Raw genomic sequence first — 23,869 nt, forward strand, 5'->3', positions numbered from 1 at the left:
TGTACCCAATCCCAACATTACTGTACGCCTAAGTACTGTAATACAATTAAGCCTTCTGGGCAATGTATCAGTAGTATTTTGGATGGCAACATGAAGACGGGCATCTTTCTCATTTTGACATTTCCATTGGCAAAATGGAGCAGTAGGTTATAAAGTATCTTAATTAAATCCCCCATCTTGACACAGTTAGGTGACAGACTGGGACTGTGGCAGGACGGAGCATCTTTCTGCTTGCGTAAGATCTCGATGACATGACCTGCCTCACCGACTGACTGGAAACAGGCTCGGCACCACCCTCTCCCCTCCCTTCTCCCAGTGCTTTAACTCCCAGCATGGCTATATTGGCATGTCAGCGTGTACCTGCCATCCCTGAGGTGCTGCTTGTAGTAACACCACAAGTTGCACAGAAAAGACAGCCATCAACAGAAAACAAGATCTGAATTTACAATGTCCCCAGTCAAGGCAGTTTTCTCTGGAAATAAAAGGCGGTTTTTGTAAGGGGAGGCGTCTTGCCTTCCCACACCCGATCTCACCGTGCAGAAGGGTCAGTTTAACACCCCAGACAAACGCTGGGTGCCCCACAAAACGTGCCGTGCCCTGGGGCCCGCTTTTAGCGCCTTGGCCTCGGTAACGCAAAGCGCCCGGAAACAGAAAGGAATGGGGCGCCGGGCCCACGGGGGGCTGGCGGGCAGGGAACGCCATGGCGAGGCGGGGCAGCCCCGGCCCGGCGGGGTCTGCGGGTAACCCTGCGCGCTCCGGCGCTGACCCGAGGCGCCCTGCCTCTCCCGCTTCCTCCTCACACGGCCCCCGGAGCCGCCCCCGGAGCCGCGGGAGCTCTGCAGCGGGAACGAGTCCTCGCTCGACCCGGCGCGGCCGCGCGCCCGCCTCCCGCCGCGCTCCCCCGCGGCCCGAGCCCGGCCCCGCAGCCCGGATAGGGCCGCGGAGAGTCCCCGCCCCCGCGGGGGAGCGACGGCCCCAGAGGGACGGAGGGAGGAACACCGCCGAGTTCCGCCTCAGCAGCCATGGCCGCGTAGCGTCTTCTCGGCTGCCGCTCTCGGACATGGGCCTGCCCGGCCCGGCAGGCTGAGGCAGCGAGTCCCCGGGCCGGTGAGTACGCAGCCGGGCCCGCCGCGCCGGCCGGAGGCAGCAGCCGGGCCGTTGCGGGGCGAGGCCTGCAGGGCAGGGGGACGCGCCTCACGCCCTCCGCTCCGCGGCGGGCGCCCTTGCAGTAGAGTCCGCGGCCCGGCCTCGCCGTGCCGGCGGGGATGCGGCCCGGAAGGGGCTGCGGGGGGCGCCGGGCTGGACCGCGCGGCGGGGAATCGGGCCTGGCCCGGCAGGCAGCCCTGCCTCCCGGTTCCGGCGGTGTGACCTTGGGCAGCCCGCAGTGCCCCCCGGCCGCAGCCCGGCTCGGGTGACGCGTGAGCGGCGTCGGGGGAAGCCGCCCCGGAGCCCCAGAGCGGCCGGAGGAAGATGGCACGGGGGCAGCGCTTCCCAGGGCGCGCTCCTCCGGCCGGAGCGGGCGAGGCGGCGAGCTGCGGTGTCATGGAGACTCCCACGGCACCGGCCGTGCCCGCGGCGGCGGGGTCCGGCGCCCGCACCCGCGCGGGTTTTAACCGCCCGGTTACGGGCCTGGGGGAGTTCTCGGCCTCTCTGTCACGTCCCCGCCTTCTTATCCCCTGTACTGTTTGCGTACGCTTTGCAGATTGCAATTTATCTAAATAAGTGAGGCTATGCGTGTTCTTTCTTAGACCGATTAACTTGCAAACTCGCTGTACAAAATCCAATTTATTTTTTTAGCTGTGTAGCATCTTCTCTCCCCCCCTCTGTATTAGTTAAACTGCTGGATGAGCAAACTATCAGAAAGGGTTTTCCCACTATGCGAAAAGAGCAGTTCCCAAGCTCGGCGGTGGAGGTAGTTTCAGCATGATACATGGGCAAAGACAGACACGCAGTGTGTTACTGCTGTAACAGTAGGTGATGGGTGGTACCCAGCAAAATGGTGAAAGTTTGAGTAGATAATGGCCTTGCTATAAGAAGCCCCAGTGGTTATAATCAGCCTATTCACAGTAAGTTACAGGACCATGGCCTGTAGTATTACAGTACCAGAGCCTGAAAGAAGGCTAGAGGGCTCACAGAGATAAATATGCTGATTGGTTGTATAATTCAGTCATGTTAAAATACTGTATCTCTAGATTGATACCGATAATCTTAATAAAACCAACTCTTGTGTACAGACTACAGATAGTAAAACTTAATTCCAAGGGAACTGAGGAACTTAATGCTCATGAGAAACCCATTTCTCATTTGCCCAAGTCTTAGAAACAAAAATAACTAGGTGAATAGTACTTGATTACATACCTGAATTGGTGATGCACAGTATTTAGCACATCAGTTTATTTCAGACTGTGCTAATGTATGCTGCTTGCAATATAACTGCTTCTGTATTCTTGCTATGGTCATTCCACGTAAAGCTTACTCATATCCTTAGTAGAACAGGTATGATAATTATATGTTGAAAAACCTGTTACCAACAGGTGTGTTTCCCTGTCAGTGTAAAGCTATCCATTTTAAGTATTTTAAATGCCCTTAAACATCCAAGCATGGCTTGCCTTACATTTTTGAGATGTGGGCCTGGTTTTCAGCATCTTAAGTAGGAGAAAGGCGCCCAAGATAATATTTCAGCTGGTGGTAGAACAGATCCAGGGTTGAGTTTGATCTTAATTTTTAAGAAAAAAAAAGTTGACAAATCTGAAATAGGTTGTTTCCTCATCCTCATGGGGTTGACTAATAGTAAATTTAGCTATTACAGCTTCTTCAATCCCTTGTATTTGTGGTTTTTTGTTCCAGTTCTCTCTTCTTGCTGAGAAAGAAGATATCTGTCTTCCTTAGAGATGTATGAAAGATCCATATATGTAATTGGAAGAGTTCATCGATGCCTCAGTGTTGCCATTGTTTTGATATGGTGATTGTAAGTGTGGAGGGAAATGGAATGCTTGGCAAAAGTGAGCATAATCTAGTCAATACAGCCTGGAGCAGCAAGAGTTTATCCTGATAAAATGGATGTGATTCTGATAGGAAAGTAGTTTGTTGCAGCTCCTCTAGTGGAAACAAATACAGGCCTTGTACAGAACTTGGAGTAGCTGGTTTATCTCCATGCATTTCACTACTGTATGTTAACTGCTCCTGAACATCATTGTTTGTGGAACTTATTTCGCTGGAGGAACCATTGAGACCAAGTCAGTTAGGCATTGGATATCTGCAAAAAATATAGGTCCAAAATCAGCTGGTTATATTTATATATGAAGGAGCTGATTTGGATTCTGAAATCAGAATCTTCCCAAAACCTGCTCAGAGAAGGAAAAAAAATCTGCATTCATTTGAGTGTAAGGGAAAATCAAGTTACGAGCACATCTTAAAGTTTACTAGAAGCTTAAGGAGTTTTAAGGGTTCTTCTGAGCAGTCAACTGGCAACTAGTGGGCAACTTGTAGGTTATAGTTACAGAATTTTTGCTGCATAACACTGAAAATGCTAGTTATAGTTCCATAGTTAAAGTTCTGTATAGAATAATGAGTTAGAAACTGCAACTGAAATCTCATACGAACTTAGACAAATGCTGTAATTCTGTTAAATGGACTGTTGAGAGTTTTTTTTTTTTTTACAGTGTTATTCCTAATCTATCCTTACTCATTTTACTGCAGAACATTGTATGAATTATGGTGCTGTGAGAGGTCAAAGAGTAATACCTCATTCATCAGATACTGTGGTTAATAGCTCATGTTTTGAAAAAAAGTATATAAATTTCTTCAGATCGGGAAGTATAAGTAAGTTCAGTATTGAATTTGTCTGGCAATTTAAAGACCTACAGTTATAACTTACTAATAGCAGAAAAAGATGGAAAGCCAATTTTTGTTCTAGGCGAAAACTCAGGTTTGGCTTTTATCCACTAGTTCTACATTTGTATTGATAAGATTCCAGAAAAACTGCCCATATCAAGACATGTCAGCAACACTTAAGAATTTACCTGAATCATTTGCCTCCATTAAATGGTTCATCTTCAACATAATCTTGGGGTTTTTTCCTCATGTGCACACAGACACAGTAATGTTATATACGTATCTTTTTCGGACAACATATTTAGTTACTATATTCTGTCAGAACGCAAACAAATGCTATCACTTAAGATTAAGAAAATACTGGTTACGTAACACGCACAAACATTGAAGATATATTTGGAAAGGACTTAGCTTCAAAGAAAAGTCTATTTACAGTTCCAAGGTGGGGGGAGGAAAAAAAAGCCAGGTTTAAGACATGCTCTGAAGGTAGGATTAAACAAGCAATGCTAAAATATTAATAAGACTGAAGCCTTTCTTTGTAATTCTATGAGGTGCTAAAAAGTATGGCTTTGTTTTAGGCAAAAAAGCTTTTAGATTGGAAAGGTCCTTTCCTTTGAGGCAGGGGATGTCTGTTTTGTCTCTTCTAAATACATTTCTTCAATTAAATCTTCTACCTTGTTTTCAGCACCTAAATATCTCCCTGAAAATTAAAAGTTGAACATAAGACACCTTATATAGGGAAGACAATGTTTTAAGATGAGTAGGGTATGAGATACATTACTAATTTTATGTATTAAAGTTAGTATTTTGGGACTTTAGTATTTACTTCCTAGAATTATCTGAAAAATCAGTCTCCTAAGGAAGGGTTTTTGACAAGTTTATCAACTTTGAAAAGCTGCTATGTGATGGGAAAATTAGCAAGTACAGCATCTGTGTTTAAGCAGTGAGCTATCTAGCTGGAGATTGTTTAGCCTGACCTCAGCATACCAGACCTTAAAGCCAAGAATCGTCGTTAGACAGGTATCTTACCTTATTTTTGCATTTGTTTCCAACATGAACTTACCAAAGGTTTGGGTTAACTTAGTATCTTTATTTGATAACCAGTTCCTAGACCAAGAACAGACAACCTAGTGATACGATATGCAGTGATGCTTCAAAGAATAACAGCTGCGTGCCATGGGAAGGGATCACGTTCCCCATCTCGGCTTCTCATTCTTGGCTGCGCACACTGCCTGCTCTCCTTGCACAAGCTGCGTAGCTTTTCTGCCTCTTCAGCAAGCTGACTTGACTCAATAAGAGGTTGGACAAGTACCAGACTAGCGTGAGAAAGAGGAAGGGAAATCAGGACCACCTCATTTGGTGGCAGTTGGCTACCGATCGATTCATTTGGGTGAAATTTCACTCTGAGGTCACTAGCTGATGGTGTTTTGGTCACACTTGTCATGCTGATCATCACCTTGAGGGTGGAAGGGAAATACCCTACCTTCTTCTTTTCAAAGGACATGCGAGTTTTCAGTACTAGGAAATAATTTGTTGTGATCATTTGAGCATCTTTCTTCTAACTAGTTCCCCTTAATTTCCTTGGTATTGCTAGCACCTTGATATCTCACTGGTTGAGAGGGAGCTTAATTCTTCCCTTGCCACCCTCAAGGGCTAAAAGAGCTTACCATGTATTAGATTCTGTGATTTTTAGTTAGACTGTCTGTATGAGACTCAGTGGACTGCTCTATGCAGAATGTTAGATGACATGATGTAATGCTCTCTTCTGGCCAAACTCTGCTTAACTATTTCATGGCTACCTGGAGAGCACTTCCAAATGGAAGCACAAAGATGATACATGGGAGTTTAAGACCCACAGTATGTCCAAGAAGTTTCAAGTTGTCTTCAACAGTAGCAACCTTCCTTTCCTCAGCTTGTCTCTTTCAAGACATTGTAAGTCATGTTTCCACGGGTGTAGTGTGTATTTGCAGAGGTTTGTGCTAAGGTAGTGATAAAATATTTATCCATTACTAATTTCAGAGTACAGAGAATCAGCAAATTTTTCATACTATACTTACTGGTGTTATAGTTGAACAAGTTTGCTGGATGTGATGATTTTGAACATTCTTAAGTCAGCATTTCTTTTCTTATTATCTTCTTATTCTTCTGTTGGCAACATATTGCTAACAATCTCGTTAAATTATCTGGAGTGGTTTCAAATAATTCTGTCACTTTGGGAGGATTAATTTATGCTGTGAACTGTTCAGCCACTCTGTTTGCCTCAGTAATACTTAGAAGTGATAAAAGAGGACTCTTACGGATGATTAACATTTAAATTTAAGCAGCTACTTTATTCTTCTAACTTCTGGCAAAGAAGTTTTCTTTGACTTCTGGAAATACTTTTTTCCTTTTATGCTTGTATTACAAATAATTGCCTAGAATAAGTGACAGATTTTTTCTTTTTGCTTTAAGTATGTGGATATTTCTGTGTTAGTAATTCTGTTTTAATAGTAGTAATATAGATTAATATCAAATACGTGGGTGTATTGATAAGTACTGATGCTGTAGTATTATAATAGTATTTTACCAGATTGTGCCGGACCAGATCAGGTACTAGAGCTCCAATTCATTACTTACAATTAAATTACATTTAGAATTTTTCATCATAGCTTAATCTTTAACTGCATACGTTCCAGACTGTTTTATCCTAGTGCTAATTCACATAAAGTGAGATAGGTTAGATAATAACCCCATACAGGTAACTATAACTGTATTAAAAGTCATTGGAATGTAATTGGGCTCTCTCTACTTTTTTTTTTCCACCCCCCAGAAAAACATTGATAGAGACTTCTAAGAAGCTGTACCATCCTAGAAGGAACATAAGTAACAACATTAACATGCCTGCTGTGGCCTCTGTACCTAAGGAGCTATATCTCTGTACTTCATTGAAAGATCTCAACAAGAAGACAGAAATAAAACCTGAAAAGACGAGTACAAAGAGGTATATGTATTTTAATTGATTTTTGGATTAATATTAGAAGTATTAGTGCTACTCTTCTGAGCAGATTCCAGAATAACTATGTTGTGAATCCAAATTTCCTCAATTATTTCTGTTAGATGTAAAATCTTTGATAGTCTTATGTATAGATCTCTCAGCTATCACATCAGGTATGCTTACTGCCTACAGAAGGTGACATGATTTGGACAGAGCATAACGCCCATGAAGGTTTGCATACTTTGAGAAAAGGCTATATAAATGCAAATTCTTAAAAATGATAAGAAGTTTAGCAAATGTGTGAATAGAAGATATTTTGCCTTGAGCATTTTTAGACAATTAATGTTTAATTTTGTCTTACTTTGAATTAATTCTTCCTCAAAAAAAACAGTTGTTACTTTTAGAAAGGAGAACTTTCTTGTTAAGCACTTTTTTACATATCTCAGTATGCTGTTTAATTATGGAAGATTTTAAATAAGGCTAGTAAACAAATTAGCAAAGAGAAATGTTATTTGGAGGAGCATGATTACAATTAGTATTTAATTAAAGCCTTATATTAAGATGGTAAAGTCAAACGTATAATATTTGGACAGAGGCTATGAGTTAAAATGGCATCTTGTAATGAAAAGGTGTTTGGGGACAAGTCAACAATCACATGCAATCTTTTTGATTTCAGTTACGTGCAGAGTGCCCTTAAGATTTTCAAGGCAGCGGAGGAAAGCAGATTGGACCGAGATGAAGAAAAAGCCTACATCCTATATATGAAATACGTGACTGTTTATAACTTTATTAAAAAGAGACCTGATTTTAAGCAGCAACAGGTATAAAAGTTTTCTAACTGACCTCTTCTGCATTGGTAGAAGTATTAGAAGTAGAGAGAGTTATGCTAATTCACAAAGTATTACACTGGTATTAAGTAAACCATCTCAATTAGGAAGGAAAAAATATCATCACATTGTTGACAAGTCTATTGTTAATTGCTTTTACAGTTTGCTTTTAATAAATGTAAGGTATATAAATTGTCAGATCTGTGAATACTTTTTTCAGTGAAAGGTACTGCTGTCATCTTTCCATTCAGACTCTTTTTGGTGCAGTTGCCTTGCCTAACCTTTGTTTATTAGTGCAAGAAAAACAATTGTACTTAAACTCATGTTTGAGAAGAAAATATTCCGATTCAAAACAGTTCCTTTTGTTAGCATTAATATCATCATAATACTAATTCTTTGTATGTTAATGGCTCTTAATATGCATGGAAGTGGGCATTATTAAGCCATACTATTAATATGTGGGGCGATGCTTGTAATTTTAGGATTATTTTCATTCAATTCTTGGACCTACAAATTTAAAAAAAGCTATCGAAGAAGCTGAAAGACTCTCAGACAGCCTTAAACTCAGGTACGTGAATACAGTTAATAGATAAGATGTTGATATACCTGAAGCCTGTACATGTGCAATTGCATGTTTGCTTCCTATTTAGTAGTAAGGGATTGCACTTGAGAAGACCTTAGATACCAGAAACTCTTGAGAGCTTATATTGTTTATCCACAAAAATCTGTTATTAGAGGTAACTTTCATCATCACATACTCCAATAACTTGCCATTGTATACTTTGTCTCTTAATTCTTGGTAACCATGATTTGTTGGTATTGTCTCCTGTTTTTGTTTAATGACTAATAAAAAGAAACTACAAGATACAAGCTATATATACACTAGAGATGATCCAGAGCCATTTCCTCCTTACCCTTTTCATCGTAAGGTCATCTGAAACCAAATATACTAATGAATTCTCCCAATATTTACATACATTAAAAAGTTGTTCTAGTGTGGATTTAGTTTACACTAACAAAACACGTTTTTGATTCTTTAGCTGGCTGCTACGCCTTTTCTCTATCTCTGCCACACACAGATGTGTATATGGAAACAGACAGTTTTGCCAGTACGTAACTGAGCTGATGCTAATGGGCTTTTAGATAACTCATTTACAAACGTCAAGTTACTAGTCTGTGCCATAAGCCACAAAGTGGTTTCTGAAGAAGTTATAAGGTAGAATCTATCTGTAGGTGATATTTAGTGCAGTATGCCTTTCCTCCAGCCTTATCTGCTGCTTGCATCCTTAGCGGCTCTTTCTCTCCCCTTTCTCACCCTTTTAACTCTCTCCCTTCATCTAGGCACATTTCCCTTCCACACACCCTGCCTCAGGCATTACTGTGAAAGAGTATTCTATGCCCTTCAAAGTGCTTAATCCAGAAAGTCAGTTTAGGTGAACAAGGAAATGAGAGTGCAGTTACACGTATATGAAAAGATACTTTCCAAAGATGTCTCATGATACTATGCATGAAATAGTCTTGAGGTCTTCCTTATTTTTAATTAAGAGTCTTACAATTCAACACAGCTACAAATACACTGTAAGAGTAAACACTGATAGAGTTATAGAAAGCCAAAATTGTTTAGAGACTTACTGTTTAGTAATTTGTGGCTTTTTATAAAGGGAACAGAGTTTTGAAAGTTGACACAATTAATAGCTTTCAACTACTCTGGACAAAAGGTATATATATTTAAAGCTAATACAAATGAAACATGACTGCTATGTAACTACAGAAGTGGTTTCAGGGAAATTACTCTATGATTCTTTCTTCTCCAGGCAGTAGGCCAGCAAATAGTTTAAATGTTAATTGTTAACTAAAAGTGGAGCTGCTGAAACATCATTTGTGTAGGAGCAGGAGTACCTACATGAATGACCTACTGCGTGCTTCAAAGGCCTATCAGTGGGTAAATGGGAAATCGATAGGTAAATATTCCATATTGACTGAACTAAGTTAAAATCTGAAGTATGCTTTAGTGCCGTTAACTCCAAATGAGAACAGAGTGCTCTGTACTAACTTAGGACGTCTTTGCCAAATCAAGAAGCCTGTTTAAAAAACAAAATTACAGACTTGCAGCCTCCTTCCTATTATTGGCCAATTAGTGGAGTGGACTTTGAGGCAGAATTTGATTTAATGATCTACGTTATTAACACAGTACACTTGATATGAAATAGAGCTGTATTGTCATTTTAATCCTGATGAGGCAATGTCTGATTAAGATGAGCAGTTACTAATACAGTTCAGTGCTCATGTTTCACTGCTTGGTTCAGTCATCAAAATTGTTTATTGAAAACAATTTTTGTTTATGGATCACCAGTAACCCTTAAGCTTCTCAGTTCTATTAAATGTAATAGAACACTATTTAACAGTGATGTGACTATACAAACTTGCAGTTGGCGATCTAAAAGCTGTAGTTTGGAGGTCACTAGTTTACAATATTGTGATTGTCCTTACAATGGCAAAAGGCTGGGAGGTTAATTTTAAAGTCTAAGGCTTCATGAAAAGGACAGCTGTACACAAGACCTAGGTCCACCAAAACTCTCAAGTGTACATGATTCTTGCGTTGACGTCACCGTAGCCCCAGTGTTTGAAACAAACAGCAGGGATACAGGTGAGGACATAACAGTATTAGAAAGTCAGTTGGTATCTTGAAGGTGACTGCTACCACATAGGCAGTTCTGATCCAACATCTCAGAAAAAGGAAATTTAGATAACCGAGCTAAATGTTAGCTCTGTTGCAAAACCAAATAAAATACCTGGGCGAATTGTTACAATATATTGAAGTTTACCTGTAAGTCACCAATGCTTACTCCTTCCTCTATGAAATTAAAAACCTATTACATTTAGTGACACCGTAGCTAAGCATGATCCCAGGTTTAGAGAAAAAAAAAATTAGTTAACCTTAAGAGCAGTGGCTATGAAGTAGAACCCAAAACAGGATTTAAGAATAAGAAAACCAGCCCAAGAGTAGGAGAAACAATATAATGCAGTCATGAGGAAAACATGCAAAAATTGACAAAACTTTCTTTTCAAACTTGAAATACTTCCCTGCCCCACCCCCACCCCCCCCTCCCCCCCAAGACTTGATGATTCAGATGTTAATTATCTAAGGCTAGCCAATAACACAATGTGACAAAAAAGGCCTTTTTTTTTTTTTCTTTGCCCCATATAGATATGAGGAAGCTGAAGTTCGGAAAAAACTCGAAGAGAGGGACAGACAAGAGCTGCAGAAAAAGCAAGAACCAAAAGATGATGGAAAGAGTTCAGCCAAAAACTCCTCAGAAAGTGCTGTGGATTCCAAAGGAAAAAGCCAAAGGGTAATTGCAGATGTTTACAAACTCTTTCATCCAGTCTAAATGTATAGTTTTAGTCTAGCATTTGATCTCTACTAGTAGTTATTTCCAGTTCAGAATCGTGTTTTTTGAAATAAGCTTATACTTCCCATAACCCTTCTTTGACATTTCTTTGGAAGATGCCAAGTCCTACCAACCTCCAAGTCTTCCGAAGATAGACTGGGATTTTTTTGTAAAATCAAATCCTATTTTATAGTAGGATTAGCTAGTGTAAGAAACCCAAGGTAATGGTAATAAGCTGATGTTATGGATAACATATCTCCTCTTTAGGAAAGAGCTGACTTTTCAGCAATAGTGTGGATAGAAACTCATTTTTCCACAAATTTAATCTAGCAGATGATGCTGTCCTAGGTCGTATGGCCTTTTTATCTAGTTTCTGCCTAGGTAGGGCAGCACCTTTGCTATCTTTTAAAGTACATTTGTCAAAACATCTTTAGAAGAAGCTTCCTTATTCTAGGTTTCTTCCTGTGGCTTACAGTCTGGCCAGTTTCCTTCAGGCTGTGTGAGAGTATCTGTTGGTCACCTTGGTTTTGAGTATTAGATATTAAACTAATTTTTTTTTTTTTTTCCTTCCAACACAGATTAATGGTGAGAGAAAGCATTCACTGGAAAGAAAGGATCAGTCTGACAGTCTGAGTGGTAAGAGATGCAATGTTCACACAGATGTGCACTCACCACTTAAGCAGTTGCAGTTCTTTTAAGGAGTTATTTCACAGTCACAGTGTTTTGATGAAATTCTACTATCCTACATTTCAGTAACAGCAACTTAGTAATTAATTCAGCTCTGTATTGCAGCCTTCAACACTTCTTTTGAATTTAGAAAGCTGTATTTAATTTTTCAATGGTTTAATAACTAAAACTGAACTAGCTTTAGAGTGGTCAAAGCAGAAAGAAAAACATCTCCTCAACTGATAAGAAAAAACCTAGGCAAGGCTGAAGTGTGTCAGCTCTCTCACTTAAATAAGAACTTTTTTCCTTTCCTCTCCCAACCTTCTGATTTTTGTTCCTGTAATAAATACGTGAAAATGTTCTCTACAGTTCTTAACTGAAGAGGAGCATGTGCAGCATGTAGTTTACAAATGCTTGCCTATATAGCTTGGTTTAAGTGAGACCACAAAAAGTGAAAGCTAGTTTATCACTGCAGTGCTAGGTGTTGTCTGATTCAGCAGATCAGGTGCTAATCACTACAGTGGTGGGAGCAAAAGGCCAGTATATTTATTCTATACTGTGTCACCTTTTTGCGGGACTTTCCTGTTCTGTTTCATCTGTTTGCAGTCTTGATTGTGCCAGTCAGGTGTGATCATAGCTGTCTCCGTATATAATGTAGCTTTTTGAATCTAATAGCTTCTGTATTTCAAGGAGCGGTCACAGCAGAGAGACTGTTCACAATGATGTCGGACAAAAATATTGAATTGATTATAATGGATGCTCGAAGACTGAAGGATTATCAGGAATCCTGTATTCCAAGATCTATCAGTGTCCCAGAAGAAGCTATCAGTCCTGGGTATGAAATAACATTAAATGATAGTGAAATATTTAATTTTATAAACTTATAAATTGACTGAAAAAAGACTATATGCATTTAAAGCTTGTACACTTAGTTCCAGAGTCCCTGATACGTACTAGTGGGCGAGATGTCTCTGGACAGCTCTCTTGCACGTACTGACTTCAAGCCAGAGCATATTTATTTTATCCAAGCACATAAACATATATGGATTATATGTTGTTGGACAAAGTGTTACTTGTACATTTGTCTTTAAATGCATGTTAATACGTTTCAGAGTTACTGCTAGTTGGATTGAAGCTAGACTCCCAGAGGATTCTAGAGATCCATGGAAGAGGAGAGGACACTTTGATTATGTTATACTGCTAGACTGGTTTAGTTCTGCTGAAGACTTAAAGCTAGGAACAACTCTTCAGAGCCTGAAAGATGCACTTTTTAAGGTGGGCAAGTTTCACGTTTTCTATTAATTCATCTCAATAAATACAGTCTTAAAGCACGTATGGTTACAAAGCATATGGAAGACTTAATGACACTTTAGGCAAACATCTTGATTAGGTTTCAAAGAATGCTTGTTTTGATAGCAGAAGTGTAGTCTGAAGTTTCACATTCCCATGCTTGCGCTCTAGTAGAGTACAGTGTGTAATTTATTAAATAGGTAAACTTATTAAATAGGTAAATAAGTAGAAGGATTCAACTCCCCTCCTCAACAACTAGCTCATAAACTTAGAGTTCTTGGCTGACCAGTTATTTGGGAAATTACTTGATACTGTTTGCCAGAAACATTGTCACTGTCTTTCCTTTTTTAGCAACTATAATTCCCTATTCATGGTAATTGACTGGCCACCTCCATAGGCAGGCCAAAGGTGGCTAGCTTCTTTGCAGTACTATCAGCCAGATGCTTTCTAGAGCAGGGGAGTTTTAGCGAAGGAGATACCAGAAGTATTTTGAGCATGGTTAACTTTTATGCGTTGTTGAAAATAACTTTTAGAAAAACATGAATTTAAATTTGAGCTTCAAAAGTGCAAGCAGCTTATAGACTCAATATTAAGCAGATGCTCAACTTTTTCAGGTCAGAACCCTGGCTGTGCCTGTATTGTCCTTACCGTTTATAGGAGTGGCTCTTGTGTAAGACTGCACGTCTTTCTGTTACCTAAGCATTCAGGACTGGGGTTCAGAGGTAGCTCAGGCAGTTCTCCCTGTTTATTGCTTTACAGAATATTCCCTGAACCTCTGTGTCTTGTTCATGTTCCAATACTGAGGACTTCAGGAGGAGGCCAGCCTGAAGTCTCAAGGGTTTTTCAGAAAGTTAACATTATGCTTTCTAAAGCAAATGCCTCTCATCACTCAGAAAACTTACCAGATAAGAAACTGAAGCAAATTTATAATAAAAATAATTGTCTGCATGGACAATTGTTACCTGCAGTAGTAGTAAGTGGTTCTTTCTGTACTGGAAATATTCAGACCTGTTGTAGGTAGAGCCAGGAACCTAACTATGTTGGGCATTCTCCAAACACAAAGAGGATCCCTGTTCCCCAAAGAGTTTTTGCAGCCTGTTTAATTCTTAATTAGAAATCTCAAGAGTAACCTTTATTTTAATGTAATGACTAAACACAGAAACTGTTAAGATCTAAAAGTTTATTTTCTGTTTTTAAATAATTTAATTTCAAACTTTTTTTTCCTTACAGTGGGAAAGCAAAACTCTACTGCAGAATGAACCTTTAATTCTAGAAGGAGGTTATGAAAACTGGCTCCTTTGTTTTCCCCAGTATACAACAAATGCTAAAGTAACTCCACCCCAGCATAGCAGGAGTGAAGCAGTGACTGTTTCTTGTAAGTATAAAGGATGACCTCCTCCTCCCCTCTAAGTGTTTAATATTACTGGGTTTATCTTTAATTCATGTAAATATGTTTGTGATAGCCTTGTTCTGCCTAAATCTAAGTTTTCAGGTGGAACATAGGGGTTATTTTGCTTTTGTGTTTTTGTTTTAAGAATGTTCTCACAATTCTCTCCTCTCCCCCCTCCTAAAGTGGATTTTACATACCCGTCTCTGGAAGAGCCAGCTCCTGTTCCACCTGTTGTTGCTATAAAGCCATCTCCAATAGAAGTGGTTGAAAATGAAGAAGTGGGACATAATTTGGAAGAGAGACTAAAATCACTTAACAGACCAAATGTACAGGATGCTGCTGTTCCAAAATCTGACAGTTCATTTGTAGTTAATCCAGTATCAATTACAAGGAGTATCCCTGAGGTAAGCTGTGTTTCTTTTTTTCAGAGTTAATATGTGGTTAAACTACTAGAGACCCCCTACACGCAGAAGCCTAAATCCACAAAGAAACATACTCAGAATTTGAACATGTTTAAGCCTTGCACGTAAGTACATTGGTACAGACTATTGGTGGTCTGTGACACCATGGTAACTCATCTACAGAACTTTATGAAACTGAACATAGCATAATTGCAGAGCTGTTAACAAATATTTTGATATAAGCACCTGAGAAATTGAAGGTCATCAATTGATCATTAATTCAGAAAGTCTATAAGCCAACTTCTCTACTCCAAAACATACATGTGATAAAACACAGGGAGGGCAGTTAGGCCATGGCTTACCTTGGCTTTTCCAGAGGTCTGCTTTCCAGCAACTGTATTTTCCTTCAAATAATAAAAGAGTTCAGGTGGCTTGTCACTCTTGACCCAGTAGTGAAAGCACAAGGATTTGTTTCTTCCTTTGATAAGAATAAAACTTTCTGAAGACACCTTTGGAGAGTCCTTGCACTAAAATGTTTTCCTTAGGAGATAAGGCTCCTAAGGAGAGTCAAACTCTTCACTTTCACCCTTCTAAATAACTGCCTGTAATAAAGATTTCAGCCAAGGGACCTTAAACCTTATTTCTGTTTTTCACTGAGCTAGACTAGCTTTTATTTCTTCAGAACTTCTACTTCAGCACCAAACCCAACTTCCTCTCCTAGGTCTGAGGATAAGCCATTCTTAAATACCTCTTCCCATCAAACAAATCAGCCTTAATCACATGCTCTGTCACATGATGGAGAGAGCCAAGCCCAAATTAGGCTGCCTGATTGCCCTAAAATGTTCACCTTTGAAAGCTTGAAAATAAAGAGTTGTAGTAATTAGTGCTTAATGCTGTCCTTATGGTTCTGTAGGGCTTTTTGATTCTTCTAACACCTAGAAGTTAAGTGAATACCTGATTTTACTAACAAGCAATTTGAATTATCAGATTTAATGAAATTGGAAATTCTCTCTCTCTGGCAGAAGTCAACTCTATATCATCTTTATTCTCTTATAAATGTCACTTAGGAGAAGCTTAGCTAACAGAGCAGTAATAGCTGTAGTAAATTCTTGTTCCATGCCGTGTTACAGGTTGATCGTAGTAAAAAGCCTGCTCTAAAAATCCCAGATGATAACAGACCAAAATCTGAAAGTACAGTCGGTGACAACCAGCCCTTTGAGAATGGACGAATAGTTCCAGACCGGTCCACAAAGCCGTTATGTGATGCTAAGAGCACACTGACAGAAGAAGAAAAAAGTCGTGTACATGCAGAAACTGCTGCTCTGTTAGAGAAAAACAGACGTGAAAAAGAACTTCGGGAGAGGCAACAGGAAGAACAGAAAGAGAGACTCAAGCGAGAAAAAGAAGAACAAGAACAAAAAGCAAAAGAAGAACAGAAAGAAAAGGAACACAAAGAAAAGCTACAGCAATCCAAAGAGGACAGAGAGCAGAAGGAGAAGGATGAGCAAATGAAAAGAGAACAGGAAGAAAAGGAACAAGAAAGAGCACGCAAAGAAGCAATAGAAGCAAAAAAGCAAAACAAAAGTGAACTAGAAGGCATTGGTGCAAAAAGGATTGAGACGGAGAAAACATCTATGGAAGAAAGAGAAAAAGGAACTCGAACACCAGAACCGCAGAGACATCCACTGAGCGATACATCTCAGACCTTTGTGGCTGTTTCAGGCAAGGTTAGTGAAAAAGAGAAAATCACCACTGTTCGGGGTGATTTTTGAGTGCATACTCTAGTGATCTAGAAATTTTAAATACATCATTGGACTTTTATTCAGGCCATTTTTACATAAATGTAGAGGAGAAAGTTTAAACCAATAACACAAATAGCTGGATTTTTTTGCAAGACAGCCTCGATTCTTGCTTGTAGGTGGGCAGCATGGAATCCCCATAGGATAAGAAAACTTCCCACTGATACGGAGCTAGAAGGGATAGTTCATAGGCTGCAGTCCTCTGCATGGTGGCAATCTCTCGTACCAGCCCAGTAGTGTACATTATACTGTTGCAAGACATGCTAGGGACAGAATTATATTATCATAACAAACTCTTTAGTGCCCTAGCTGCATAAATGCTGATATAACAGGATTTTGTTGACTGGCATAGGAAGCAAAGTAATACCCTCATCTGGTGTTTCTGCTGAGAATAGTCCAGTTCCAGCTTTTGAGGAGTGGGGGTGTTTGCAGTTCCTTCTTTCCTCAAATTCTTGAAAAAAAAATGCAAAATTTCTGAGAGCATAAAAATCATCTGATCATGAAACAGGAGCCATTTGTGAAGTTGAGTTAATAACGGAACAGATGTCTTTAAAACCATTTCTCCAGAACATGCATTAGGATATTTTTCTCTCCCTTTGCAACTGCCATTGTTGTTTGACCAAACTTTGGTGCTTGTGTAATGCAGACGCACAAGGAAGTGAAAATAAATCTGTTTGACTGACAGAGCAACTTCACATATTCTCAGAAAGACTACCCATAATAAAATAAATTCATAACGTTGGCTTCATGGTTTTCCTTTTTCATGGAAAGGCTTTATCACAACAAGAAGTAAAAGGAGAAAAAGTCTTCCATTTAAAAACAAATTGTAAAACCCACAGCTTTTATGGGGGGGAAGTGGTGGAACTTCTGCACTTTATTTCTGAGCTCTTGAAACTGCGTAACAAACTGCCTTATGTAATACAACATTCAGCTACAAAGGCTGTTCCAGCAAAATGCCTATAGTATAGAGTAGGAGGAATAAACATGATGTGTGGATGCCTGCTCTAACCACTTCTTTGTGGCATGTGTATTTAACAACCAAAAAAGAAAAGATAACTCTACTTCGTCCCTATTTTGCTTTATCAGCATTTTTTACTGCCATTCCAGATAAAAATTGAAAGCCTTCTCTCAAAATCTTTTACAGCAAACTGGGGTTAAAGGACAACCAGACAGTGGAGCTCAAAAGCCAGGACCCCTTAGAGAGGATTCTGAACAAGATATTGAAAGACTTAAAGTAAATACAATGTGTTGTATGTAGCCAAAACTAACCAAGTGCAGATGCTTTATCATTATTACATTATGTTAAATTCCACCTCGTTTCAATTTTTCAAGTCATCATCTTAAGAAAAGACTATGCCATGGTTACAGCTGTTTGTTTACATTTTTCATTTGTCATATTCATCTGAAAAAAATATTTGAATCTTTCACTAGAAATCTTCATGTGTTTCTGATGGCATTAATAAGCATTCCACGCTTGTTCGTCATCTCGTGCGTACTCCTTCGCATATCGCTTTGAAAGGGAGAAAAGATCATCCATATATGTTTAACAGAAGCACATATTCCTAATAAAGTAGCTTCCGTAGGGAAGAAATTGAGTATTCAGACTTTCATGAGACTGAATTGTCCCTTTTTTCTGGAGCATGTCAGCAAATGGGTTTTGTTTAGATTGAGCATACAAAACAGTAGTACTATATTACCATTACAATAGATTGTATTTCCAGCTATAATCGAGGATTTCTTACTGAATTGTTTTGCATTAAATCATGTCACTATATAGGGAAAGTCACAGGCAGCTTGCTGCTCTGCATAAGTAACTGCATGTACCTTACACTTCTGTTTGTTTATTAGTCTCAGCGGGAGCCATTAATGAGAGCACGAAGTGAAGAAATGGGAAGGATAATACCAGGGCTGCCTGCAGGCTGGGCAAAGGTAACTTTCTATTCTGGTGTTATAATCAAGCTGTCCTGTGCAGTTTTGTGATGCGTTTCAATTGTGTCTTATTTCTGTTAGATAATTTGATTGTTTTAACCCCCCCGCTTCAACTTCCATGCAGCTATTTTCTGAATTTTAACATTATTTGTAATGAAACGAGGAGAGCATATCTGCTGTTTCTGGCACTACGCAGTTGCTGCTTAATGGGCGTTCTGGTGAAAGTGGTGCCTTCCAGTAAATTTAATCCATTAAGTATTGAGGCCAGTCACAGCTGTTAACATGACAATGTTTGAAAAACTCATGCACTGTTCTTACAGTAGTTTCAAAATAGGTAAGTAAGTTAATGATGGATTTTCACTTGGTTTTGAAACTTCTTTTTTTTCTCCCAAGTTTCTGGATCCAATCACCGGAACCTTCCGTTACTATCACTCGCCAACCAATACTGTTCATATGTATCCACCAGAAATGGCTCCTTCATCCACTCCTCCATCAACCCCTCCAACTCATAAACCCAAGCCACAGGTGACTGTTGAACGAGAAAGAGAACACTCCAAACTGAAGCGCTCCTACTCTTCCCCAGATATAACCCAAGCCATTCAGGAGGAAGAGAAGAAAAGAATTCCTGTAACTCCCGCAGTCAATCGTGACAATAAGTATGTTTGATAAGTTATACCACAGCTCATGCAGTACAATAGCATACAGGGCTTCCTTTTTGTCTAACCAGCTGAAATAGTTTCTAAGTAGGTTTGGAAGGATGCAAGAGTGACAGACTTAAATTTCATTGCTAGAAGATCAAGGGCTAGGGCAGTTATCTTCTGAGAAATAATGTAATTGTTATGTATTAGTGTGAATTTCAGAGGTCACTGTAATTGGACAATAGTTGCTTTTTAAGTGGTGGTATTTGTGTTAACGTATGCCGGTCTTCCAATGACTTGTGAAATGCAGAGTTTTCATTTTTTAAATTGGGTTAAATCAACAGCTAATTCATAATCTGTGATTTTAAAAAAAAACACAACAAAACCTGATGGAGCCTGTAACTCAGCCATATTATAGGCCAGTGTATATGGCTTTCTTACTATTGCTTTGACTGGTCTGGAATGCTTTAAGTTATGGCATTTGGTGACATCTTGTGCCAGGATATTTCATTCTCTGTGAGGGAGGGTGGTTCTGTTGGCTTATGTGCACAGCCTTGTCAAGTCTGAGACTCCTAAAAAAAAAATTTCTTCCTTACAGACCAGTCTGTTACACTAAAGCAGAAATTTCAAGACTCTCTGCATCACAAATTCGGAGTCTTAATCCTGTGTTTGGAGGATCGGGACCAGCTCTTACAGGACTTCGTAATCTAGGGAACACTTGCTATATGAATTCCATATTACAGTGTCTGTGCAATGCACCTCACCTGGCTGATTATTTTAACAGAAACTTGTATCAAGATGATATTAACAGGTAACAATCTCTTACTCTCATCCTTTAATTTGTAATTGAAGGAAAAATATCTGCCTTTACAATTGTTAATTCAAAAAAATCACTTAGTGGGGTTAAAGAGGGAGGTGGTTTGGTTATTTTAGGTAGGAGACATTTTAAAAATTTGCGTGTGTGACAAAATAGATTTTGCTGGACAGTCTTAATTAAACTGTGCTTACCACATTCATAAATATAGGTGTACTAGAGTCTCCCAAAACCAAACAGAGTATTTAAATAGCAGTTTACAAAACAAGCTGGAAACAGCCGTACCTTCCATCAGCCCAGTCTTGAATGTGGAACCAAATTACAGTGCCAAAGTACACAAAAATTTTAACTCAGTCTAATAACAGTCAGTTTTTCTTGGTCTAAAGAGATTACTTTGAAATTGGGATAACATCTTGAATTAATAACAATAATAATAAAAACAATAAAGTTACTTGAAGGGCTCACTGTATTTTTTTGTCTGTTTAATTACATAGGTCAAATTTCCTGGGGCATAAAGGTGAAGTGGCTGAAGAGTTCGGTGTGATAATGAAAGCTTTATGGACAGGACAGTATAAATATATCAGTCCAAAAGACTTTAAAATTACAATTGGGAAAATTAATGACCAATTTGCAGGATATAGCCAACAGGACTCCCAAGAATTGCTCCTCTTTCTAATGGATGGCTTGCATGAAGACCTAAATAAAGTAAGCAATAACACTTGTACCAAATTGTACATTTGTCAGGTGATCATGAGAAATAAATTTTAAAAAGACCCTCTTATTTCATAAGAAGATTATGTTACTGAAACCCAGTATAGAAGGAAACACAGGTATTCAGAACTAAAGTAGGAATTTAGTTTGAAACAGTATAAGGTGCTGAAGGGAGTAACAGAAGACACCTACCTAGGTGAGAAATGAATGGCTACAGTGGCATGTTTAAAAATGCTTGCAAACATTCAATAGTATTTCTGTTTTTCTATATGTTAATATATGGCTATGGTATTTAAACTTCTGTAATGCAGGCTGACAACAGGAAAAGATACAAGGAAGAAAACAACGATCACCTGGATGACTTCAGAGCAGCAGAACTCGCCTGGCACAAACACAAACAGCTCAACGAATCCATCATTGTGGCACTCTTTCAAGGCCAGTTCAAATCGACAGTGCAGTGTCTCACGTGCCACAAGAAGTCACGGACCTTTGAGGCTTTCATGTATTTGTCCTTACCGCTTGCATCCACTAGTAAATGCACGCTGCAGGTACGCTGGCACTGGAGAGACAGTTCTTGAAGTAAAAACATTTCTCTGACTTCATTGTGATGTTGCTTCTGCTCAGCCTCTTGTTGAAGGGGTTGGTCAATATTCCAGCTTAATTTACACTAACCTGAAACATGAACAGTTCTAGAGTCTTCATTATTTTTTTAATTCTTCTAAAGTTTAAAAAAATAGGTCATTCCTTAAAAGTTTTAAAGTACAAGCAGGATGGAAATACTGAAGCTGCAGTAGCAGAAAAGACATGTATTGTATTTGCTTTTGTAGACAATAGTATAAATGTTTTGTGGTTTTTAAACAAAATATTGTAGGTATATTTTGAAGGGCTTGCAGCTAATTAATATCTGCAGTAAAATTTACTTCCACACATGAATTTAACTCACTTTTCCTCATCTTTGTGAGACATAGCATGCAGATAATTAATGCAGGTTAACAACCAAATAGGAAACAAACAGTTTTGCTATACTTTCATAAACACCCGTCCTTCACAATCCGTGTTTGTGTTTTGTTTTAGGAATGCCTTAGATTGTTCTCCAAAGAGGAAAAGCTCACTGATAACAATAGGTTTTACTGTAGCCATTGCAAAACTCGAAGGGATTCTTTGAAAAAAATAGAAATTTGGAAATTACCACCTGTTCTTCTTGTGCACTTGAAACGGTAAGAGAAACAGTAACCAGTGAAAATTAGGAAGTGACCAGGCTTTGATAGAGATTGATTGTTCCAGTGCAGTAGTGAACCATTTTCATTTAGAGAAAGTTCCAGATGTATTTCCAGTTGTAACTTTGCAAGAATTTTATTTTCATCTGATTCCTCTGTTATTAGGCTGCAGTTCACAAAGCACTTTTACAAGTAATCTAATTTCGTTTGTGGTAAACACATGTGCAAGCATTAACAGATTTGCAGGTCAAATGCTTTAGTTGAGATCATGTCCTGGTTAAAAACATCTTAAATAGCTTGTGAACAGCCTGTAACTTTTAATGATGCTTTTTCATTCTCTAGATTTTCCTATGATGGAAGATGGAAGCAGAAGCTTCAGACTTCTGTAGATTTCCCATTGGAAACTCTTGACCTTTCACAGTATGTTATTGGTCCAAAGAGTAACGTGAAGAGATACAATCTGTTTTCAGTATCAGTAAGTAACCACCTCAGCTTCAAAGTTCAGCTGGTCTTTGTGCCAGGACTTGGGCTAGCCTCTGTGAATCAGCGAGGTTTCCAGGCTGCCTACTTGGTTGCAGATTAAGTTATATTCTAAAAAGAATGATTGATATTTAGTAAAAATCTCACAATGTAGTTTATTTCCCTAATCAGGAAAGAAATGGCAGCTTTCAAGGCCATTAATTCTTTTCTTATGTTTACAGAATCACTATGGCGGGTTGGATGGAGGGCACTACACAGCCTACTGCAAAAATGCTTCCAAACAACGCTGGTTTAAGTTTGACGACCATGAGGTATCGGAGATCTCAGCATCATCTGTGAAATCCTCAGCTGCATATATTCTCTTTTACACTTCTTACGAACAGCGAGCAGTGGATATGGCCACATAAAGTAGTGTGGGTTAAGAAAACTGGTTTTTCTTTTTATAAGAGCAAAGTAGGTATGGGAATGCATATAAATATGCAAAACTATGACAAAAATAGTCACAGATATGGAGATGGTTGCAGCAGCTTTTCTGCAAGCAAGCTCTTTCTGGTCAGTACTAGCGCTTAAAAATCAGAAGACTGATTAATAATGCTTGTGGTAATACTGCCATCTGTGAAACCATTTAAAAAGCATACTTGCATTACCATTTATTTAAAAAAAACTATATTTTTAGTCTGCTCCAAAATTAAATTCTAGCTTAGTCATCTGAAATCTATTAACAAGTAGTTAAAAACATCTTAAAATCCCAAGGCATATCTTGACTTTTTTTATTTTTTTTTTTCTTTCACTGTTATGGCCTTTTCACATTTCTAACCTTAAGCTTGATTCTACTGTGAATACTCTAGAATGATGTAAACAGTTAGGAATGTAAGTGTAAATATTGATTGCATACTTGCACATCAGAACTATGTATATAATAAAATGTTGTCCTTTTTGTGAGAATCTCTAAAACTCAGAGGATTGTGTTTATTTGCCAGCTCCAAGTAATTGCAACACTACTTAATAAAAAAGCAGAGCTGTATTTTTTTTTTGTTAGCTTTTGTCAATATTTGTGCACTTCAGAGTTATTCTAAACAAACAAGATTTTCCTTTTTAATTTTTTAATATAAATTTTCATGTACACATGCATTAAAAACCTTAATGAAGAAATGATTTAAAAATATATCCTGTTAAATGTATGTTTGGGTTTGGTGTTTTCATTCTCAAGGAGTTGTGTAATGGTCAGGATTCTACATAATGACAGTCTGAATCATATTCACACAGTTTAAAGGTTCTGCAGATGAAAAAAAATCTACTTTGCATAGAACTGATTAGTTTCTAAACTATTTTAGTTGCACCTTGTGCATTTCCCTGCTCTGGATATCGGTTAGTTTTTCCTCTCTAATTAGGTTGGCATTCAAAACTCTTAAATCCTACATTCTGAGATTTTATATGTCTACATGCATGTGTCTTGCTGATGGAATTAAGACCAAGATTGATTGTTTTCCAGAAGGTTACAAGCTGC

At 38.8% G+C, this 23,869-nt stretch overlaps 1 protein-coding gene across 2 annotated transcripts; it reads left to right on the plus strand.

Moving 5' to 3' along the window:
- The first annotated feature begins 1,009 nt into the window (after window positions 1-1,009).
- USP8 (ubiquitin specific peptidase 8) lies at window positions 1,010-23,543 on the plus strand. 2 transcript variants are annotated; one of them, XM_086620104.1, is made up of 22 exons: window positions 1,010-1,107; window positions 2,848-2,968; window positions 5,640-5,766; window positions 6,644-6,814; window positions 7,485-7,629; window positions 8,118-8,203; window positions 10,844-10,988; window positions 11,606-11,663; window positions 12,369-12,528; window positions 12,806-12,968; window positions 14,214-14,358; window positions 14,557-14,777; window positions 15,905-16,501; window positions 17,718-17,807; window positions 18,422-18,502; window positions 18,896-19,158; window positions 19,739-19,951; window positions 20,449-20,659; window positions 20,977-21,213; window positions 21,740-21,882; window positions 22,225-22,357; window positions 22,584-23,543. In XM_086620104.1, exons 4-22 carry the CDS (start codon window positions 6,711-6,713, stop codon window positions 22,767-22,769), a joined length of 3,381 nt encoding a protein of 1,126 aa, XP_086476230.1. In that variant the 5' UTR covers window positions 1,010-1,107; window positions 2,848-2,968; window positions 5,640-5,766; window positions 6,644-6,710; the 3' UTR covers window positions 22,770-23,543. The 2 variants fall into 2 exon arrangements, with proteins under 2 accessions (XP_086476230.1, XP_086476231.1); XM_086620105.1 differs by lacking the exon at window positions 17,718-17,807 and having other exon boundaries at window positions 2,848-5,766.
- Window positions 23,544-23,869: the final 326 nt, after the last annotated feature.

The sequence above is a fragment of the Tauraco erythrolophus genome, chromosome 14 (genome assembly GCF_009769465.1).
Source record: "Tauraco erythrolophus isolate bTauEry1 chromosome 14, bTauEry1.pri, whole genome shotgun sequence".
In the NCBI taxonomy this organism is placed as follows: domain Eukaryota; kingdom Metazoa; phylum Chordata; class Aves; order Musophagiformes; family Musophagidae; genus Tauraco; species Tauraco erythrolophus.